General features: G+C 45.5%; 1 protein-coding gene across 1 annotated transcript in view; it reads left to right on the top strand.

Annotated features, from left to right (window-relative positions):
• Window positions 1-938: 938 nt before the first annotated feature.
• The window catches only part of SORCS3 (sortilin related VPS10 domain containing receptor 3), a 539,923-nt gene continuing 517,894 nt past the window's right edge, over window positions 939-22,967 (top strand). Inside the window, exon 1 of the mRNA XM_019725085.3 lies at window positions 939-1,700. Within this exon, the coding sequence (XP_019580644.3) occupies window positions 1,077-1,700 (624 nt within the window). The 5' untranslated portion in view covers window positions 939-1,076. The remainder of the gene's footprint in view (window positions 1,701-22,967) is intronic.

The raw sequence follows: 22,967 nt of genomic DNA, 5'->3' as shown, positions 1-22,967 counted from the left end.
ACTCACAGGCTTGTGAAAATGCCAACAGCCCGTGTGTGATCCGCGCGTGCCCAAGGCCTGAGCTCACCCTTCCCCGCCCCACACCCCATCACTCACACTAACAAGCACACAAGAGCGTGCAAATGCGCACGCACGCGCAGAACCTTGAGTCCCCTCACACTCAACACCCCCCTCAGCCAGGTACCCCCACCCTGTGGTGCTTGTTTGCCAGCCTCGGGCGCACCCCTTGCCTCACCTTTGCCCGCCTACACGCACGCGCACGCACACACTCCCGGCACTGGGTAGGGGCGCGGACCACCAGGGGAGGGGAGGGGGTGAGTGGGAAGTGGGAGCCGTGGGCCAGGGCGTCCCAAGTGGAGGCTGGGTCCATCCCACACTCAGCTTCGGTGTGTTATCTCCCGACGAGAAAGCTCCGAGCTCCCCTTCGGCTTCGGAACCCGAACAGTTGGCGCTGAAAACACTTTGCTCCTCCTCCGCCTTCTCCCCCTTTTCCTCCCTTGAGACGCTCCCCCCCCCCCATCCTCCCTGCGCGCCATCTCCCGCCCTCTACAACAGGCCAGAAGAGTAACCCCCTAAACGCGGGGAGAAGCGGCTCCCAACTCTTTACTGGGAGCAGGTTGGAGGCTGGATTTCGGAGAGACTCTGGATTGGGGTCCCTTGCCAGCCCCTCCTCCTGGATCTGGCTTGATTTTCATATTTTAAAAGAGGATTTTCTCATTACCTATGAACATCCCTTTTCACGAAATTTCTGTTGGAGCTCGGTGGGGAAGATTTTAGGGGACCTTATTTTAATAAGAGAAAAAAAGAAAAAAACAGAAGGGGCATTTATTAATTTTTTTCTCGGGTTTGGAATCACCCTCTGGACGAGATAGCGAGCGACTGAGAGCGAGGAGGAGAGTGGAGAGGACCCGCGAGGAGCTCCAGTCTGAGCCACCTCCTTCCCGGCCGCCCCCTCCTCACTCCCCCGACACACACTCACTCTCCCGCTCGCCAGCGCGCGCACACCCCCCACGCCGGACCCGCACCTCGGCAGGCACCACACACCCGGCAGCCCGAGCCGCCGCAGCCGCAGCGGGATGGAGGTGGCGCGCACCGAGCGCCCCGCAGGCTGGCCCGGGGCGCCCCTCGCCCGGACAGGGCTCCTGCTTCTATCGACGTGGGTCCTGGCCGGTGCTGAGATCACTTGGGGTGCGACAGGCGGTCCTGGGGGCCCCGCGGCCCCGGTTTCGCGGCCGGTGCTGCTTTCTCTCTTGCCTCGGGCAATGGCAAGCCAGTGGCCGGAGGAGCTGGCGACTGCGCGGAGAGGCGCCGCACTGGGGCGCCGGCAAGGACCAGAACCGCTGCCCCAGCCTGGCGGTGGCAGCGGTGGAAAGAAGCAGGAAGATGGGGGGCCATCGTTAGCCGGCGCACGGTGGGGACAGGGCATCCCAGATCCTGGCAAACCTGGCCGTGTGAGGAGGAGGAGTCGCCGGGCGCAGCCCCCCAGTGCCCTGGAACGCTGGGACACCCGGGCCACTGCCTTGGCTGACGGTTCCAAAGAAAGCCGTCCTCTGGCCAAGGGTCTCCGGGAGGAGGGGAAGGCGCTGCGGGCTGGGGGTGCGGTGGCCGAAGAGCTCCGGTTGCCCAGCACCTCCTTTGCACTGACTGGGGACTCGGCGCACAACCAAGCCATGGTGCACTGGTCGGGACACAACAGCAGCGTGAGTACCCACTCGGCGGGGCGGGCGGTGGATCTCACTGTCTCCCGACCGCAAGGGGGAATGGGGGGCAGGAAGGAGGGACAAATAGTTGCTCGAGGGTCCATGAGGGAGGTGGGGGTGGTGTGCACTGACTTTTAGAGAGAACAGGTTCATCCGGCTTCCCCTACGCCCCCAACAGGTTAGCGGGAGTTTGTTTTAAGACTGTGTGTGCGTTTGTTTACTGAAGACCTAGGGTTGGGGCCGCCGGGAGGGCATAGGGGGAAGAGGGTACTTAAAGATGAGCAGGGGAGGGGTCTGTGGTCACGTTCTCTGGTACTCGGCTCGGAGAGTCAGTTTTCCCATTGGGCGCTTGATTTCCTGGGTGAGGACGCTGACTGATTTGGGGAGGGAGCTGCTGGACAGACTGACGGATTCCTCAGACTGCTGGGGCTTCCCTCTTTGCCCCGCCAATCACGTGGAAGGGAACCCAGGAGACCAGGCGACTTAGACTTCCTCCTCCCGCCTTAGGGTGTGCTGCTCTCTGCGCCAGGCGAACTTTCTTTCTTCATGCCCTGGCTGGAGGCTGGACCACTTCGGCCCACGCCTGGCCTCCAGGTAACACCGATCATCCGTTCAAAACCCAGGCGGCTGCCCTGGAAAGCTACAGGAGAGGCAGTAAAAAAAAGTTTAAAGCAGTGAAGTGCAATTCAGCCCCCATTCCTCATCCCGCACCCTCACGCATGCACAAGCACTCGTAAGTCGCTGAGCACAAACCTCGCCTCGGCGGCGGCTGCGTCCTTCACCACCATCAGCTCCCGAAGTGGACTCGGGGCCCTGTGCTTTGGGGGCACCTCTCCACCCCTTCCTCTCCGTGTCCAGGTTCCCCTGGAAGTGGCTGTACCGAGAGGTGGCGCCGTTGAGCTCACTCGGCAGCCTCCACTCCATCCAGCGACCCGCTTGGAGCACCCTGTGCTCTGTCACCCCAGGCAGTCGCAAGAGCTTGCCAGGAGGGGTCCTTTCCCACCCCGCCTGCTCCCAGTGCTGTGCAGCCAAAGCTAGGAAAAGCCAAGGAACGCACTCTCCGGGTGGAGTGGGGTGGCCTCCCACGATTTACCCCTCTCCCCTCCCTTCCGCCACCACCACTTCGGCCTGTCTCACAAAAATCCTTTTTTCTTCTTTGGCGCTTCGGATCAGATGCGAAGCTGGCGTTGGGCAGAAGGGATGATGGATGTCTGCACAGGCAGCTTTGGGGAATTCATTCAATGGGAAAGCACCACCCTCCTCCCTTCGTATATCTCTTCATGACTGGCATTAAAGATTTCCCTGCAAAATTTTCTCCTTATTTTAACAGGGCTTGGGGTTGTCACAGGGGCAAGTAGTGAATAACAGAAAAGCTAAGTAGTCCGAAGCACAGCACATCAGCAATCCTGAGTACGGATTTCCTATGAATGACACACAGCGCGGGCAGCCCAGCCTGGGTAAGAGGTGCTGGGTGGGAAGGAGTTGTGTAGTCCAGCTCCCTGCAGCCAGTGCCACGGCTACTTCATCTGCTTCTAGTGAAGACCCTATAGCTTTGGAGTGCACAGCTCTGGGCGTGGGGGATGGGCAAAGTGTGTACCTTTGCAGGGATGTGCGCTTGAAGACTTGCAAGTTCTCAGCAGGCCGTGTGTGTGTGTGTGTGTGTGTGTGTGTGTGTGTGTGTGTGTGTGTGTGTGTTCCTTCCTGTGTTCTTATTTGGTGAGGAGGATGGATAGGATGTGTTGAAGTAAAGGTCCTGGGTAGAGGAGGTGATGTCCTCACTATCTGTGACTTTATTACTGCCACATTTGGACAATAGAAAATCACTGTGCCGAAAAAGTTTTCTTACATTTCTGCTTTTATTTTAAGGATCCTTTTTGTTGACAAAGCCCCTGAAGATGAGTCTTTAGAGAATGCTTTTTGCAAATAGTGGTTAAATGAGCATGGCTTTCTCTGCCCATCTCCCATGCAGTTGTGCAGCAGAGGAAGTGAGGGGGGCAAGTCTAGCCCAATGCTCCCTGGGGAAATGGCTCTTCAGTTAAAAGAAGGCCAAAAGGGGCTGGGGAACGGACCAGTTGGCCTTGGAGTATTTAGTAACAGTGATGAGATTTGGACAATCCTCCGATGGCTCCCTAGGGGTTTACTTATTGTGCTGGTGGCCAGTCTGAGTGTCCCAGGCAGCACAGGTGGGTGCAGGGACCCCGCTGTGTCCTCTTTGTCTGGTCCAGAGAGGGACTGCCTCTCTAGCTCCTGGGCTGGGTCTGCCTCTTTTGCCCACACTTTGCATGCAGTACCAGTGAGAAAGGTTTTGTTGAGTATCAGGTCTGTGCCACTCTGAGGAAAGATGGGGAAACATGTTAACATGACCCTGTCTTTGAGAGACTTTAAGGAAACACCCCTGGGAAAGAAACTGGGAAACCAGTTTCTGCTACATTATCCAGGTGGTTTCTTTCTCCCTTCCCCATGTCCCGAGGGCAGCAAAAGAAGGTGCTCTAAATAAAAGCCAGGTGAGGCGTGATGAGGGTGATGAACTTTCTGAAAGATGCCTTCATCATTGGTTTCAAAGTGGAGAGATGTCCCCACGGCAGAGAACATGGGTCCTAGCACCAGGCTCTTTTGACACAAAAAGAGAATTCCATCTTCTTTTCTGACTTTAAAAGTGTTAAGCATGGTCTGCTGGGGAAAGCCACCAGGTTAATTAACACATTGTGGGGGTTCCTGCTCTCCTTCCAATTGCCTTTGGTGGACGTCATTGCTTCACATGGACTCCTTTTTTGGGGAGACTTTTCAGTCACCCCATATAACCGGGAATTGAACTCTACTCTGAATGTTTGCAGTCCGGCATGCAGAGGTGGACATACAAGAGAAGGACCCCCACCCACCCCATCTGTCTAGTGTGTGCCCAGGGGCTCAGGGGGCGGAAGGACGTCCTTGTCCTAGGCTTGGGTCACATTTACTTTGGTTCCAGGAGTGGGGTGGGACGGCTTAAGGGGCAAAGGAGGAGGTGCCCAGCAGGCTTGAGCCAGAAGGTATTAGGAGGGGATAGAGTCTGGGTCCCCGTCTGACCATTTTTGCCCTCCGGTTGTTCTAGGGGACAGGTGAGTGGACTTGGCCTTGGAGCATCGACTCTAGGGGATCAATTTGCCATTGTTTCTCTCTGGCTGTCTCCAGCTGGTGATTAATGGGTTAGAGAATGTTTCACAAACACCCAGAGGGAATCCAGTCCCCATGGCTGGCAGGGGAACAGAAAAACACATCATTCTGCCCTTTTGTCTCAAATGAAGGAAGACGCCTCCCTGCTTGGTCAGTGAGTTGGCAAATAGCTCTGGAGAGTGGGAAGTTGTAAAGGCAGCAGCCCAATTTCCATGCCCCCTCCTTCTTGGAGTAACTGTTGATGGGGATCCCTTATTCCTGGTGTTGAGGTGAGAGTGCTGCATCCTCCTTAGATGGGTCCCCATTGTTTTCCAGCAGCTGGCACCCAGAGACAGCGATTTGCAGGCTGGTGCCCCTGCAGTGTATCTGGTTGGAATGACTTGCCCAACAGTTTTCAGCTAATGGGCCCAACAGTGCACCCTGATGAAGAGAAATGGGGAGATGCTGATAATTCCAGGTCCCTACCAGGTCACCCTTCCCTGAGCACGCTAGGAGGTAGAACACACAGATTCTCCCAGGTGGAATTTCATACCCTTAACTAATTCAGCTGAACTGTGTTCTAAAATATTTACTCCTAATGTGCAAAATAGTGACAGATTTGATCAGATTAATTGTATGTCACTCACTGGAGCATCTAATTGTGGCTCCCAAACAGATTTTTCAAACAGCTTTTGGCTGGATTGTCTAGTTTTCATCATATCTGCTCACAGTCCCTGTGTCACAATATCTTAATGCATTTCGCCTTCTTGGAGGCTTAATAAAGAAGCCTGCCACAGAAACCATTCTTCAGGGGTTTGCCAAAAAGAATGTGTTTTAAATTAATATTACAAGGGGAGCCATCTCAGTTGAGATGTAGCTGGGAAATGCAGAGCAGCGCTAATTGCTCCTGGTCACTGTTGGCTTCCGGGAGGGGGTGGGGCGGGCAGACAACAGACTGTTTGCTTTGAGCCTCCTTTTATGGCTCTGGTTACAGGGTGTGATTTGCTTCTCAGATCTTGCAGTGATTTCCAAGGTAAGCAGAAGTTGCAAACTCCTTAATTAGGAGGCCTGGTTTAATGATTACAGAAACGCAGTGGTTGGACCTTGCTTTGGAGTTCAGGAAGTCAGGAAGTGGATTCTACAATTGTATTGGATTTAAGGGAAGGGGGCTGGGTTGTGGTCACAGTAGTAAGAAGGCTCAGGGGGCAGAAGGGAGAACTGCTTTCTCCTTGGGCTGGGTAAATCTATTATTGTTACTAGGGGAGTTTAGGAACTGGATGATTGGAGGGCCCTGAATCATCCCAGAAGGACCAGAAAGGTGCAACAAAGCCAGACAAACTGAGACAGGAAGATGTGTCTGAAGGCCAGGGGTTTATCCAAGGCTAGGTACACCTGCACGTTGGTGCTTTGACTCACCAGTTGATCTCCTGCTTCTTTTGGCCTCTTGCCTGGCTTGAGACACTTCCCTCACAGAGAGAAAATGTCAAAATATGATTGTTCCGCAAGTATGGGGGAAAAGAGACCTTGTGGAGTAGGAGGTGGAAAACAGAATGCTAGTGCCTGGTCGGCCGCCTTAGTCATCAGAACCAGCGCGATGGGATGAATGGAATTTGGCTGACCGCGCTTGTTCTCCTTTGAACTAGTAAGTGACCGAGAAAGGGTCTGATGGTGCTCAGACTTTGTTGGCAATGAGTAGAGACTTACATGGAGTAGTAGGTACTCGATCATGTTTGATTGTGTGGAGAAAAGGGTGACAGTCTCAAGTCTCATCTAGCAAGAGCTACCACAAAAATTAGAAATACTTATCCTTTGGTGTATTGATGATATCTTTCTCAGGTTGTTCATAACTTGATAACTGCTATAACCAGGAGTATTTCAAGCAGTATGTTTACATTCTAGCTTGAGTATCTTTAGCATCTTAGATTCAAATCCAAGGTATGTCCTGGGTTTACTTTTCCAACTTGTATTTGTTCCCTGGTTGACTCCTTCAACTCTATTGAAGGAGCCCCTTCATTGGCCCAAGACCGTCTTGACTCCAAGCCTTCGTTCTTGAGGTCTCCTCACGTAGGATACCCTTCTGCCTCCATTGAGATGCGCCCATTATTTACAACTCACATTTGATTGTATTTAGTTCAATACTTGGTGACTTTAATCTAGTATTATTTTGTAAGTGTTGTGAGGATGAAGGATGAAAAAAACAGCAAGGGTGAGTTTTGCTCTTCTCACATGTGTCTTGAGGCGTGTGGCACAGTGCTGGGGACATAGTTCTGTACATAGTTACTGAGTGGACCCTGGGCACTGGACAATGCCGTAGCTGTGGGAAGAGGACAAGTTAACACGATCTCATAATAGCGTTGAGTTTATATGCCTGGTTTATTATTGCATATATGCATTTTAACATAAGATTTAATGGCATAAGATTTAACATAAGGTTTCAGTGGGATAGATATCCCACTTAGTAAGACAGAAATAGGGACTACTCAGTACTCCTGGCTTCTTCCTTAGTACTCCAGAAATCAGATGGGCTCATGTAATATAGTCAACCGTTTGCTAAGTGTTTCCTCTGTGTGATAGTGTTCTGGGCACTGGATTGGTAGGGACGTGATGGAGGGGGTCCCTACCAATGTGAAAGATAAGATAGTGTTTGCCTCAAGGTCCTTCCAACATGCTTTGGATATGAGGCTGCTCTTTGGTAAAGTTAAATAACACATAACAATAAGACAGATGCCACAGGGTGATATATGGGTAACTGTGAAGTGATTGTTTCAGACTATGAGCTCAGAGGAGAGAGGATCCCTGTGAGAGACACTCCGGGCAGCTTAGACATACAGAATGCCAAGGCTGGATGTGCACTTGGAAATTGTCTTCCTCAAATCACTTAGCAAAGAGATGAGGGATCTGAAGCTGAGACAGAAATGTGGCGCCCTACAGCTTGGATTTCCAACTACTCATTTTCTCTTTCTCAGCAAAGCTGTCCTCTATCCACTCCCAATTTTCTCCATTTTCCTGGGTTTAACAGACCATTTTCATTATAAGAGTATTTATGTGTTTTCACTCAGGTGAGATAGGGTACTGCTCATTTTATAGGTAGGATAGACTGAGGCCTAGGATGAGTATACATGAGGCTGGCTGGGAAGCCTTAGGAATAGATTTTCCCTCCTGTTCCAGGGCTGTGTCCTATGGTCATCTTGCCCACCCCCTGCTGTGGCTGCAGACAATAAATACCAAGCTTGTTAATATTGGACGATCTGTATCTTCCTAACTACTGCTAATGAGGGCCTCTTGTGAGTCACCTCATTATTTGAGTTAGTAAGTGAATCAAGCCTGGTTGCATCATCAGGAACATTTTGCTCATTTATTTTGATCAGTGTAGCTTGGGTTTAATTATTTATGGAAATGCTATTCTTTATACTACACTAATAATTGTGCTATAGTAAATTTCAGAAAAAAAAGGGAATGGAGTCTAAGAACTTCAGGATTGTACTAATAGCTTTCCACTGTTAACTCCTTGCTGAAGAAATGAGAGGGACCAGCGCAGTGGGGGCCAGCATTCAGGGCTGTCGGTCAGTAACCCACTGCTAAGTAGGGGCCTGTTACTTGGCACCACTGGACGAGAATCCAGTTTAGGGCAAAAACTGGAAATAGAGCTCTACAGGATAATCAAGAATCCTATTAGGCTGTGGATTGGGGATTAATATTAACACAAGACATACTGATGTTATGTCTTGTGTGAATTCATAATTGTTGAGGGTTCTCATCATGAATGCAATCCTTTTCAGGACTAATTGGGAACAGACATAGATTGGGAGCGTGAAACAAGGCCATATAGTGAATAGTGAGGAGCATGTGTTCTGGAGCCAGGTGCCTGGGTTCAAATCCTGCCTCTGCCTCTTCATAGTTACGTGACATGGGGCAAGTTGTTACCCTTTCCTGGCTATGTTTCGTCTATAAAAAGAGGGTGATGATAATAGTACCTCTCACATTGGGCTGTTGTAAGGATTAAACAAGACATTGTACTTGGCAAAGTGCTTAAAAGAAGTGCCTGACCTGTAGTAAGCCCTCCAGAGATTTTAGTTGGTTTAGTTGTTATTTTTATATTTTCAGGCGGAAACAGTGAAGCAGAGGAAGTAGGTACTTGCTCAAAGTTTCCCAGGGAGCTGATGGCAATGCCTTGGCTGGAACCCAATTCTCAGGGAGATGCTTATTTCAGCCACCTCCCACAGTCCAGGGCCTCCGTGAGACACGTCTTTGAGCTATCTGTCTTCTGTGTGGTGCTGAGATAGTGAATGAGACAGAGAAGGGAATGGTGGGGACCTGGCTCCTTGAAACTCATTCTCTGAATTTGTAATAGAAATGGTTAGAATCAGATGATTCGAATCAGGTTAAAGATTCCACTAATTCACAGCTAATAAGTTGAACATTTTCCCAGGAGTTTCATTGAGTGAAGGGCTGAGAAAGGTATCCAGAAAAATGAAGAGTAGCTTCTCTTGGCTTGGGAATCCATGATTACACCTCACAGCGAATCACGGAAGACTTCTTGAAGGAAGTGAGTGAAACGTGTAGCTTTAGGATAATAGGACAACACTGGGCTCCTGGGTCTGGTTGGCCAACAGAGCCTATAATGCCCAGGACTCATTTACGTTGAAGTTGGGGGATGGGCCTTGATATTCCAGGTTTGCGTCTCCTCTTGATCTCCTAGCTTGACTTTGTGCCCGGTGTAAAATAAGAATGTCCATGGTTGGAACTATTTGCAGGATACCTGTAGCCTTTTTCCCGGAATGATCACACTGGCCAAACCCATTAACATTTTGCAGTGATCAATCCCCACGGAGTTACAGGTTTGAATTCCCTTTTAGCCTACGCCCTATGCACCAAAAATGGAGCCCTAGATCCCTACACAGACACTAGAGGGAGCCCTGGGAAAGAAGTGAAAATACACAGAATGAAATAAGAAAAGAAGGCTGCATGAGGAATTACCTCACAGGAGAGGAGAGCAGCACCCCCTGCAAGGGCACAGTGAGAGGGGGTGTTTGGTGGCTCATAGATGAATAATTGATAGGTAACAAAGCAGTTGAATCCTGTGAGGGTTGATCATTCAGCCTCTTCCTGCAGAAAAAAGGAAATGGAGTTTTTGTACAAATGCATCCATTCTGCAGTCCATTCAACCTATTTATGACATTTCCATTATTTATGGACTAAAACTCAGGAAATGATTCTCAGGCTTGGTTCTCCCATCTCTTCTGCATTTTTTACCTTTGTGCTCTTCACTCCCTTGTACATGGTGGTCAGTTAATAGAAGCTTTTTGAGTTGAATGGCATAAATACTTTCTTAAATACTTAAAACTGCCTGTGTGAAGAATGAGTGTCTTGGGGATCAGGAAGAATGTGGCCCCCTCTGGCTGCCTTCACGCCCAGAGTCTGCACCCCTGGGACATCACAGCTGTCACTTGTGCTGAGGTCGCACGTGCCTGACTCAATACTCTCAAAGACTTTTTGGCATCTGTGGTGAGATAGGCAGGTTCTTTTATGGATGACAAGAATCAGGTTAAAGATTACACTGCTGCATAACAAATGAACTTTTTCTTTTTGAAATCTGTTCTCAGTGGGAGATGGAGAACAATTACTGAGTTCAACATTTTTTGTTTTCAGGGCGAGCAGAGTAGCTGAAGCTTCCATATCCAAATATGATTCCACATGCTGGGGGAGCTTTCTAGAAGAAGTTTGAGGCCCTGAAACGCGATGCAGAAACACTTATTTTCCAGGGTGGTGGTGTAGAGGAAGGTATCTTTAGGGGCGAAAGAGTTGCTCACATCCCTTTGTTGCTTTCAGTGTCATTCATGCTTGAAAACACACATTTGATTGAAAGCTTTCTCAAAACTCTAAACTGCCTTTTCTGTTATGAGAAGGTCCCCAAGCAACAGTGACTTTGAGCAGGTCCCAGAGTCTTAGTTTCACTGGCTGTAACATGAGGATAATACAGAGCTTGTAGGGCTGTTGTGAATCTTAGAGATAACACACATAAAGGGTCTAGCAGAGTAGGCTAGTCTATTGGTTAAGAACATTAGTTCTCAGCATCTGCCTAGGCAGGAAGTGGGGTAGGTTGAATTTGTAGCCATTTGTAGCAGGTCTTTTTGTACCCTTTCCCTGTCCCCTTGTCCCTGCCCTTCCTCTACATGCTGGCCTGACTTCTAACCACCAGCATCAGGGGCTGTTTGCCTGCTGGAGCTTTCATCACACAAGGCACAGGCAAGAGGTGTCAGGAAATTAATTCCCACCAAGGAGTAAGAAGCAGCCACCTATCAACGACGAGTGGGATTTGGTGGATAGATACCTCAGCTCCCTTGCCTTTGGGGTGGGGTAACTCGGAGGCTTGTTTTCTACACTGTCTCCTAGAGTCTCCAGTGGGATTAAGCCCCAGTTGCCTCTGGTGTTAATTTGTTTGCTTTATTGGCTGCCTTTCCATCCCAATCTCATTTCCCCACCCCCTTGTCAGTATGTCTTGGGATCACCTCTGAAATAAATTACTGAATTCAAATCTTTGATTCAGGGTATGTTTCTGGAGGAACGCATACTAAGATACCTTAGTTATTTCAAAATGTGTTGGTCTGGGCTCTCCAGAGAAACAGAACCAATAGGAAATACATATATATGTATAAATATATGTGTGTGTGTGTGTGTATATATATATATATATATATATATATATATATATATATGCATATATATACACACATATATGTTTATGTATAAATGTGTATATATGTATGTATATCTGTGTATGTATATGAATGTATATTTTCATACAAACATATCCCTCAGTAAATCTCTATACATGTGTGTATATATATTCATATGTATATGCATATGTATATATGTATCTGTATGTGTAGAGAGATTTGCTGGAAGGAATTGGCTGACGCTGTAATGGAGGCTGGGAAGTTCACAATCTGTAGTCCGCAAGCTGGAGACCCAGGACTGCTGATGGTATAGTTCTAGTTTGAGTCTGAGGCTTGAAGGCAGGAGAAGACCAACGTCCCAGTTTGAAGACAGTCATGCAGACAGAAAAAATTACTTCTCACTCAGCCTTTTGGTTCTATTCAGGCCTTCAATAGATTGGATGAGGCCCACCCACATTGGGAGGGCAATCTGCTTTACCCAGTCTACTAATTCAAACATTAATCTCATCCTGAAATAGCCTTGCAGACACACCCAGAATAATGTTGGACCAAATATCTGGGCACCCTATGGCTCAGTCCGGTTGACACATAAAATTAACCATCATACAAAGTCAGGAATTTCATACTTTTGAAAACTCCTGCGTAGGGCTCTACTGTGCTATGTGTTGGGAATAAGAGAGAATGAAGTCCCTGACCCTAGTTCTAAGAGGGTCTTCCCTTTGAGTAGCACCTTCCAGGAGAGAGGAGCCCTGTCCGGGGTTATATTGAATGGCAGGAACATGGTGTTGGGGCTTTGAGGAAGGGACACACACCTCCCGATTAGTCTCCACTGTCATTTCTCAGGGCTAAGGAGTATCACCTCACCTTTCTAAGATATCAGTGAGGGCCGTCATGATATGTTGCAAAGAGTATGGGCCAGGGAGCTGGGGTCTCTAGGTTTGGGTTCTTGATTTACATAAACTGTCTTTAGCAAGTCACCATTTCTCAGGTGTAAGTGAAAGACCCTTCCAAGTGTATAGCTTACATGTCTATGAATAAGGATTTGTTTTTTTATGGGTTCATTAGTAAGGAGACCGTCTTGAACAATGATTTAAAACATGGAAAAATGCTTCTGTCAAGCATTTGGTCTTATCCCAAGCAGATGTGCTTTCATTCATTCATTTTTTTTTTTTTTTTTTTCTTAGCGTGATGCTAATTTGTTTGAATTTTGGGGGATTCAGGTTCTTCATATATGAAATGAAAGAGTCGCATAAATTGATGCAGGCTCAGTTTGCCATAAACTAGATGTGGTATTAGATCAATCATTTCCTTATGGGTGAAATGGGGACAATCCTATTTGCTCCCTTTATGTCACAGTTAAATAATGAGCTACTGCACTTGGAAGCATTTTGAAAAGAATGCTTTTCAAAGTGACATGAAGAGGCGACATGAGCAGGGGGCGATATGAACTAAAGGTGTTAGTTCATCTAGCCTCTCCTTTATCTCTTAAGTTGCTGGAGGTTCTTCCACAGTAGATTTGGAACCACGTACAGCACCTACCTTCTTTTGCCTTCTCCCAGCACTAATGAAACACTTTCATTAGCACACATACCCAGTGTTAAAAATCTCAAGATTCTTATTCCAGGAAATGCTGTACAATGTATTTCAAGTCACATCTGATATAATAGCATTCTCAGATGGGAATGTAATTTGCATGTTTTTTTTTAAACTTTTATTCCAGGATTTGAAATGTATTGATTGTGCTACCTTATTCCTTTCAGTTAATATGCAGTATTGGGGAGCCTCTACTATATGCCTAGTGATGCAGGATGTGCAAAAAAGTATATGATGCAGACTGGATACCCACAAAGCTTATATAGTCTTGTGTGTGAGAAACACATATAAACATTGCAGAGAACAATGTGAGATAACAGAATACTTGGGAATTCAAGCATACTTAGGAAATACAATGAATGTAATCAAAAGCACAGTAAATGGAAACTAACATCATGCTTAACTATACAGTCATGTTTATTATCTACAACCAAACTCAGTAGCATGGTTGGAAATAGATCTAATTCTCATGACTAAACCTGTGTCACTTGGTGAAGAGCATTCTGAGCTTTGAGGTGAAATAGATTATCTTATGTTCTGACAGTGGCTCAGAATTCTGCCATATTAGTTTGGCCTAACTTTCTTATACAGCTTTTTGTTTTACCTTGAGTTTCTAATTGTTTTATCTTCCTTGTAAACAGAAGAAACATCTGTTTTTCACCCTAGTCCTAAGATACTCCGCTTCTTAATTGTATTGTTACTGGATATTCTAACTTGTACCGATTTCTTTCTAGGCTTCCCTATTGTAACCCTCACATGTGTATTCTATTCCTGTTTCTTGGATCCCATTCCTCCTTCATTAAGCTGATTTTCATTTTTCTGTGGTATATCCTCAAGTATTCTTTTTCAGAGAGTATGTGGGAATGTCCTGGCTTATTCCTGTGTCCTGACATAAATACTGATAGATTCCTTTTAACTCTTGAAAGATCCTGGCTTGGATGATAAGTGTAACATGGTCACCCAGTGTTTGAGCAATACTTTCTTTTTGCTTTTTTTCATTCTTGGCATGTCTAAAACTCATTTGGTTCTCACATTGGCTTGATGGTTCATCTGGACATAGAAATCCGGGGTCAAGAAGAATTTCCCTTGGATCGTTGAAGTACTTAGATTACTTGCCGATTATGTATGATCTGCTCTTTTTGGATGATATGTGTCTTTCCTCCCACTCAGGGACTGATTAAGGTGGGGAAGGGAGGTACCTGGCTTGGGACAACTGTGGCTCTGTTCACGTTGATGATGCACAACCCTTTAAGGAGACCTTATGTATTCAAACCAGATACATACAAAATCAGTACGGTGTGGGCGACTAAACACTCCATGGAGCAAGTTTCCATAGACACTTATTATCCGAATACCTTTAATATAAAATTCTACAACAAAAAAGTAATGTTAGCTACCTTTTAAAAATAAAAAAAAATAGGTTTTTAAAAAATGTCAATATTCAACAGATATTTGTGGAGTACCCTTTATGTGCCAGGAGCTGCTAGGCTCTGAGGGGGAGTTTCATGATGCTGTTAAAGATTAACTTGGGGACATTTAACTTGGAGAGGGCAGAGAGGCAAAAGCAAAAGAGGCACAGGGTCAGTGAAGTGAAGAGGAGATGGCAGAGCATTCTGGATACACAGCTTCTGGGGCATAAGGAAGCAAGGCATCCGAAAGAGACAAAAAGAAGGACAGCGTGACTGGAGCAGAGGGTCGTGGGCTGGGGGTTGGTGAGGAATGAAGCTAGACAGGCAGGCATGGGCAGGACCAAACAGGGCCGTATGGGCCCAGGGGAAGTTTATTCTCCATCCTAAGGTCAAAGGGGTAAGCCATGGGAGGGGTTAAGGAAGGAGAGTGATATAGTTAAATTCACATTTAAAAAATCAACCTGTGGGTTGGAGGGAAAATAGGATGGATGCTAGGAGACCGGCTGCTGCTGAAGCTAAAGAGGATGATGGCTTAGGCGGTGGCAGTGGGGGTGGATAAGAAGGAGCCAACTGAAGAAATATGTAGCAGGTGTAGTTGGCACCGCTCTATAATTCTTCTCTCCTTCCTGTAATTCCCTTTGTATTGGGCCTTTGTAGTGCCCTTTCTCTGTGGATGGGGCATTCTGCTCCACTTCCTCAATTTGGGTTTGGCCTTGTGACTGCCTTTGGCCAACAGAAGAGATGTCAGCGCTAAGCTTCGTTAGCAAGAGGCATTGTGTGTCTACCTGCTGCCTTGAGCCTCTGCATTGGCCATGAGAAAAATATGCCCAGGCCAGCCCAGCAATGAGCAGCAGAACTGCCCAGCTGAGCCCAGCTGTATCAGCCAAACTTGAACTGCCCTGTACATTTATGAGAATAAATGACTGTTGTGAAAATAAGCGGTTGAGATTTGATAAGTGGTTTGTTCTGCCACATTTTTCCCCCCAGCAAAAACTAACTGATACAGCAAGTGAAATCAGTAGAACTTGATAGATTGGGTGTAGAAAATTTGTGGGAACATAACTAAAATGCAAAGTGAAGCTCCTAAATTTCAAGGTCACTAGTCTCATACACGCTCAGGGCTATACTTAGGTGTATCTTTTTGGTGGTTTCCTGCCACTCATCTCTCTTTACAATTCGTGGCTTTTTTTTCTGGAGCTGAATGATGTAGGTTGGATTCATGGTCCAAAAGAATTAATCTTCCACTTTTTCTCTCTCCCTCCCTTTCTAGCAGCCTAATCAGATTCCAGCAGAGAGTTGGAGCTGAGTGGTCCTCGGGTCCCTCAATGGGGGCCTTCAAGCCCTAACACTCAGTGTATTCTTGTTAGAATTGAAATCAATTTCTGTTCTAGCTGTGAAGATGGGATTTCATTTGGGGAGTGGTGGAGAAATGTGGGATTTTTCTTGGTTTTGACTGATTATTTAAAATATATTAGTGCTGATAAAATATTTAGCTTTTAAACAACAAATTTAATATAGGGAACTGTGTTTTATTTATTAATGGCAGTTGCAGGGAGATTGGTAGGAGTTGTGCTAAAGTGCACTGTTGTGATTTTGCAAAGTATAGTAATTACTGTAATATTTTGTTGAATTATTAATATCTACTATGCCTGCAGGAACATAAGCTTCTGCAGTCGAATTCATTTCAAGAGTGCCTTTTCCCCCTTCTGGTTTTGTTTTGTGTTTTCTTTTCTTTCTTGTGCACATATGAATTTTTAAAGAAATGGGCGTTGTCATACCTTGTAACTGAATCTAGGCAGGCGGTAGTGAAAAACTGTTATTCCTTGACAATCCCCTGCCTCAGCCAAGCCTGTTTGCAGCACCAGACTAAGGGATGCTGAAAGAACCACGTCTTAGACGAGAGGCCTCATCAGTGTGCCTTTTTCAGGAGCTGGGATAAGGGGAGAAAGTAGTAGGGAGATCATCTGTGTACACATGTGAGTGTTGTATGTGTATGCCTCAAGCAGAGCCCGTCTCACCTGAGGATGGAGTGGGCAGGTGTTCGGATGTATGTATTGAAATAGTACCAGCTTCCTTTATTAGTAGCTTTAACAACTATGACTTAGTGTCTATTACGTGCTCAAATGAGATCAATGTGGATGATTGATGATGCTGACAGCTTAGTTGTTACCGTATGTGAATGGGCTCATAGTGCAGTACGTCTCTAAATCTAAGCACAAGGTATATAGGTAGGAGCATTCCTTTGGCTGTGGGTAAACTGAAATGGGAAGACCAGCCTTCATATCACCATCTATCAGCTTTATGAAATGGCCCAAGTCAATCAATGTCTGAGACTCAAGTTTCCTCATCTGTGTAATGGTTGAAAGGATCAAACTGAAATTATACTTGTATATTTGAAAGGGCATTATAAACTCTAGAGTTGCAGACATGTTGAAGGGGATGTCATTGTTATTAAATCATAGGAGGAGTTGCTCAGACTTGTGGTGTGATTTTGAGGGGCAGCAGAGGATTCTCTGCCCAGTTTTTATTCCCCCCATAACTTCACAATTTGGGAGTCATTCCTTTGGACTAAACACTGTCCTCTCCATGATCCTCTTGAAATAGAAATAATTCTAGAGCTGGAAAGAACACCTAATGATCTAACCACATTCGTTTTCAGGTATGGAAAATGTGGCCAGAAGAGATTGTGGAGTGCCCAAGTTCACTGAGATAGTGGAGGCGCCCACACCACTGTCCGGCTCCCTGACTCCTAGCCCAGTGCTCTTTCTGCAACACCCTGATGCTCTCCCGTTTTCCATTAAGTTCTTAATGCTGTCTGGGGCTTTTTCTCCACATAAGGAGGCTTGAGCAGAATGAATACATTAGAGAATTTGTGGGGAGTCGTAAGGGATGGGATGGTTTAGGTGCCAGAGTAGTGCTTGGGTCACACGGACCTCACTTTGAATCTTAGCTCTGCCACTGACTACTGTGTGTCCTTGGGCTAGTTACTTTCTGAAACCCAGTTCTCTCCTTTACAAAATCGGGGTTATAATCCTTATTTTGCACAGCTGTTGTGGGGATTCAGTGAGCTTGAAATGCTTGGCAAGGTGCCTGTCCTGTGGTTGAGATACTTGACAGTGGGTAGGAAATGATTATTAGGTGATGAGAGGTTCTGAAGATTAGCTTGGTCTGCCTCATAGTAGGTCAACCTCCTGCGAGCCATTTTTTTCCCCATCATGAGGGTGTATGTTTTGAAGGAAGGGGGAAGCTGCCCTTTCCAGCACTATCATTTTTCTTCCCCAGGGTTGGGTGGATTCCTGCAGAGGAAAGCCCTGTGCAGCAGGAGACTGTCCTGTAATGGCCAGAGGGGTAAGCCACGACTTGCCAATGGCCTTTCCTTTCTCTTTAATCTCAGACAGGGACAGTTTTTGCCCTATTTTATGGGGGTGGGGATGGCAGGAGGTGGGATGACCATCTTCAAAGAACAGCAAGCTGGTGACTCTGAAGATGAGACAAAGGAACGGGCTTGCATCCAAATGCTGCACGGCTCTGTCTTCTGGGGCGTCTCTTTTTCTTCTTTTTCCTTGGAAGGATAGTTCATTTTATTTAAAATGGGTTTTACGTATTTATTTATTTTTTTGTTAGTTTCAGGTGTACAAAACAATGTAATAGACATTTATCATTTATATCCCTCACACAGCGATAACCCCCCTCCCCCAATCGACTACCCCTCTGACATCGCACACAGCCGTTACATTTCCACTGTCTCTATTCCTAATACTGTACTCCACTTCTTGTAACCATATATATACACATATATATACATAAATTTATGTGTATATATGTAAAATTGTAGTTGACATTCATTATTGTTCAGCTTCAGCTTCAGGTGTACAATGCAGTGATCAGGCATCTACGTCTTCCCTGAGGTGGTCTCTCTAATAAAATAAGTGTCCATCGGAAAAATCTTTGCAACATTATTGATTGCAGTCCCCAAATTAACTTTCGTGACCCCATGGCAATCTTGTGGTTATTGACTGTGCTTTCTAATCCCCTCACCTTCCCCCTTATCTGCACCCCCCCCCTCCCATCTAGCAACCCTCAGTTTTACCTCTTTGTCTCTGAGACTGTTTCTGATTAGTTCGTTCATTTATTATTTTCTTTAGATTGCACATATAAGTGAGATCATACGGTATTTGTTTTTCTCTGTCCGATTTATTTCACTTCACATAATGTTCTCTAGGTCCATCCATGTTGTTGCAAATGGTAAGATTTCTTTCTTCTTTATGGCTGCGTAATACTCCATTGTATAAATGTACCACAGTTTCTTAATCCAGTCGTCTATCGATGGGCATTTCGGTTGTTTCCATGTCTTGGCTATTGTGTATAGTGCTGCAATAAACATAGGGGTGCACACATTTTTTCGAATTAGAGTTTTGGATTTCTCCAGATAGATACCTAGGAGTGGAATTGCTGAGTCATAAGGTAGTTCCATTTTCAGGCTTTTGAGGTACCTCCATACTGTTTTCCATGGTGTCGGTACCAATCTGCAATCCCACCAGCAATGCACAAGGGTTCCCTTTTCTCCACATCCTCGCCAGAACTTGTTGTTTGTTGATTTATTGATGATAGCCATTTTGACTGGGGAGAGGTGGTATCTCATTGTGGTTTTTATTTGCATTTCTCTAATGATTAATGAGGTTGAGCATTTTTTCATATGTCTGTTTGCCATCTGTATGTCCTCTTTAGAAAAATGTCTCTTCATGTCCTCTGCCCATTTTTTAATTGGGTTGTTTGGGGCGTCTCTTCTTGATTTAAGTTACTAAAGTAGTTTCCTGAAAATGAGTTTCAGGGTTTTTTTTTTTTTTTTTTTTTTAATTCGATAATTTATTCTACTTCTAACAAGTCCATCCTGAATATCCTGTGAGCTGGGTAGGACCCATTGTAAATTTACAGCAAGTAAAGCAGGGTCACCAATGGGTTAACTCTTGGGTAGAAGATGGAATTTGCAGGGACAGAAGGGAATCTGAAATACCCCAGAGCTTGTGTCACTTCTCAGACATAGGGGCTGGGCCAATGTTTGCTGAAAGCACAATATGAAAAGAGAGGGAGGCACTGAAGTGCATTCAGTTCCCTTTCCTGGCTCTTATTCTTCCTGGTCCCCAGCACCCTCCACTTCTGTTTCTCCCCCTGCTCTGGAAAAAAGTGTTCTACTATTAGTCCTTTACTCTTTCAATTCTTTTTCCTGAGTCCTGTGAATTTTATTTTCCAACCTTATTGAGTTATAATCAACAAAAATTATATATTTTTGATATATATATATATATATATATATATATATATATATATATATCAAGCTAATAAATGTATCCATCATCACCACACATAGTAAGCATTTTTTTTTTTTTTGGTGGTGATGAGAACATTTAAGATCTACTCTATTAGCAAATTTCAGGTATACAATACCGTATAATGAACTGTAGTCATCATGCTGTACCTCAGAGCTCTAGAACTTACTTATCCTGCAAAACTGAAACTTGTATTTTTTGACCAAAATCTCCCCATTTCTCCCACTTTGACCGAGATCTCCCCATTTGTCCCACCTCCCAGCCCCTGGCAACCACCGTTCCACTTTCTGCTTCTACAAGTTTGACTTTTTGAGATTTCACATATATGTGAGATAATGCAGGACTTGTCTTTCTGTGCCTGCCTTGTTTTACTTGGTATAATGTCCTCTAGGTTCATCCATGTTGTCACAAATGACAGGATTTCCTTCTTTTTAAAGGCTGAATAGTATTTCATTGTGTGACACATCACGTTTTTTTTTATCCATTCATCTGTTGATGGACAGTTAGGTGGATTCCTTAGCTATTGTGAATAATGCTGCAATGAACCATAGGAGTGCAGGTATCTCTTGGAGATACTGATTTCCTTTCCTTTGACTATACACTCAGAAGTAGGATTGCTGGATCATATGCTAGTTCTATTTTTAAGTTTTAAAGGAACCTTTGCTTTCCATTATGGACATACCATTTTACATTCCCAGCAACAATACGCAAGGGTTCCCTGTTCTCCATATCCTCACCAACACTTGTTATTGTTTGTCTTTTTGGTAGCCATTCTAACAGGTGTGAGGTGATATCTCATTGTGGTTTTGATTTGCATTTCCCTGATCATGAGCAATGTTGAGCGTTTTTCATACCTCTGTTGGATGTTTCTCTGTCTTCTTTTGAGACACGCATTTTAAATTGGACCTCCTAATAGAGAATGAAAATCTTCCCCCTCTATTGGGGATGGTTTGAAAAGGTATTTTAGGGATGGGGACTCCTGAAATCATAACCTGTACTATAACTTTTCAGCCTTCAGGGCCAGCATTAGGGTCACCGTTGTTCACAGTCTTAGTTGTAGAGGGCGCAGCTCACTGAGCGATGTGGGAATCGAATGGGCAACATCAGCATTAGGAGCGCAGCGCTCCAACAACCTGAGCCACTGGGACAGCCCTCGGCTAAGCCTTTTTACGTACGAGCTTGTTTATATATATATAGCTGAGACCTGAAACAAATGCACTCCATAGGTGAGTTATCTCCTATACTCCTTATTATCATTGTTATTAAAAGTAGTGAATGATGATGAATTGTGTGGTTATGATTTGGATATATATATCGGGGTGCCAAAAAATGTATACAAGTGGACACTTTGGTCAACGTTGCTCAAGCAGTAGTTTGCCGTAATCAAAGTGTCTTGGTGCAGATGGTAACCACTTTGAGCACCTCTTGTAATTGCAGAAGTCAAACGTGACTTGTATTCATCTTTTGTTGTTGGTATATATTGAGTATTACAATTTTAATAGTTTTCCTTTCTTAAAATATATATATGAATGCATTTTTTTTTGGCACTCTGTTTATGTATAAAAATTCAGATTGAGACTTGACCTTGGTCTTCTTGGAACTTGAAATCTAACGTAAGTCCATGAAGATAGGAGGATGGAAATACCAAACCAATATTGAAACCAAAAGTGAAGACTTTTTGGATGGGTTGTAATATTTATTGAGGGCCTACTATGTGCCAGGTGCCAGTCTTGGGTACTTTATATGTGTCATCTCATTTCCCCCTCACATGAGGAAACTGTGATGAAGAGTGGTGACATAGATTGCCCAGGTCACACAGCTAACCAGCTGAAGAATGAAGCAGCTGCAGTAATGAAACAGAGAAACATGCTTTTTAAAGACGGAAGTCATTGAATCTACTGTATTACTGACATAGAAATTGTGAAATTATGGAGTTTGAGAATGAGGAAGGCTGAGAGAACCAGAACAAATGGGTGGGTAGAGGTGAAGAGATCATCTTTTATTTTGTTCTAGAATGACATAATTTTATAAAAATAAAGGACAACATTAAGTGTGTTCTTATGAGATGCTGAACTGTGACCTTTGCATTAGCATCTCATTTAATCCACATCTCCCTGAAGTATCTGCTGTTATGAGCCTCATTGTAAGGAGACGTAAACAAAGGCACAGAAAGTTTAAACACCTGCCCAGGCCACACAGCTGGTGAGTGACTGAGCCACAAGTCCCCTGTGGGTGTGACTTGAGAGCTCCTTACGAACCACAGGGCCTCAGGTCGTCCACTTCCCTACTTGTAACGTTGAGGAGAGCAAGGCCCCAGCGTGTGCGGTTCAACCACTGATCTCACCAGGGCTTTCAACTCCTGGGCCTTTTCCCAATCAGACCATCCTGTTCTTCTCTAGAAGCCTTCACAGTCATTTGTACCTACGTGTTGGTGTTTCCAGGCCAGAAGCAGGATGAATAAAAGCTTAGAAGTGAAGTATTAGGGTCTATTTGGGAAGCAGGAGAGAGAGGATGAGGTGAGGCCAGATTCTGGAGGCCTTGCGTGCCCTGCTGACAGGCTTGGCTGTATTTTGATCTGCAATGGGCAGCCTGAGTAATTTTGAGCAAGGGAGAGATGTAATTAGCAATAACATCAGTTGTTCTCAAAGCACCCCAAAACTCATTCTCCCTACTTGGAGGGAGGTGTAGAGGCTTATCTATCTGGAGGCTCCCAGCACATTGTTTACAGGCAGCAAAATCAGAAGCTCACATGGCCATTTCCCCTTCGCTGTGTCGGGGCTGTGGTTGTTGCTGGTCTCCTTCTTCCTCTGCTAGCTTTTCCCTTCCCTCCAGCAGGGCCTTTTGCCTGCTCCCGCCTCTCCACTGTGAGCTCAGTACAGCAGCACCCTCTCCATCATTCAGCAACCAGTGGGGTTCTGCTGTAATTAAAGGAAGCCAACGGGAGGAAGCAAAGCAGAGCAAGGGGGAAAAGCAACCACCGGCAAAACATCTGAGTCCCACACAAACGCCTTAACAGCTGCCATCTATTGGCTTTCATGGGAACCTGCTTGTCTTAAATGCAGCAAAGGGAACCCCCATGGGATGGTGTGGGAAAGCAGGTTATTAAGTTCCCTTCAGGCTGCCAGAGTGGGG

The sequence above is a fragment of the Rhinolophus sinicus genome, chromosome 15 (assembly GCF_057876585.1).
Source record: "Rhinolophus sinicus isolate RSI-liver-muscle chromosome 15, RSI-T2T, whole genome shotgun sequence".
Classification (NCBI taxonomy): domain Eukaryota; kingdom Metazoa; phylum Chordata; class Mammalia; order Chiroptera; family Rhinolophidae; genus Rhinolophus; species Rhinolophus sinicus.
The sequence above is the reverse complement of the archived record's forward strand: the minus strand, read 5'-3'. Positions and strand labels throughout refer to the sequence as shown.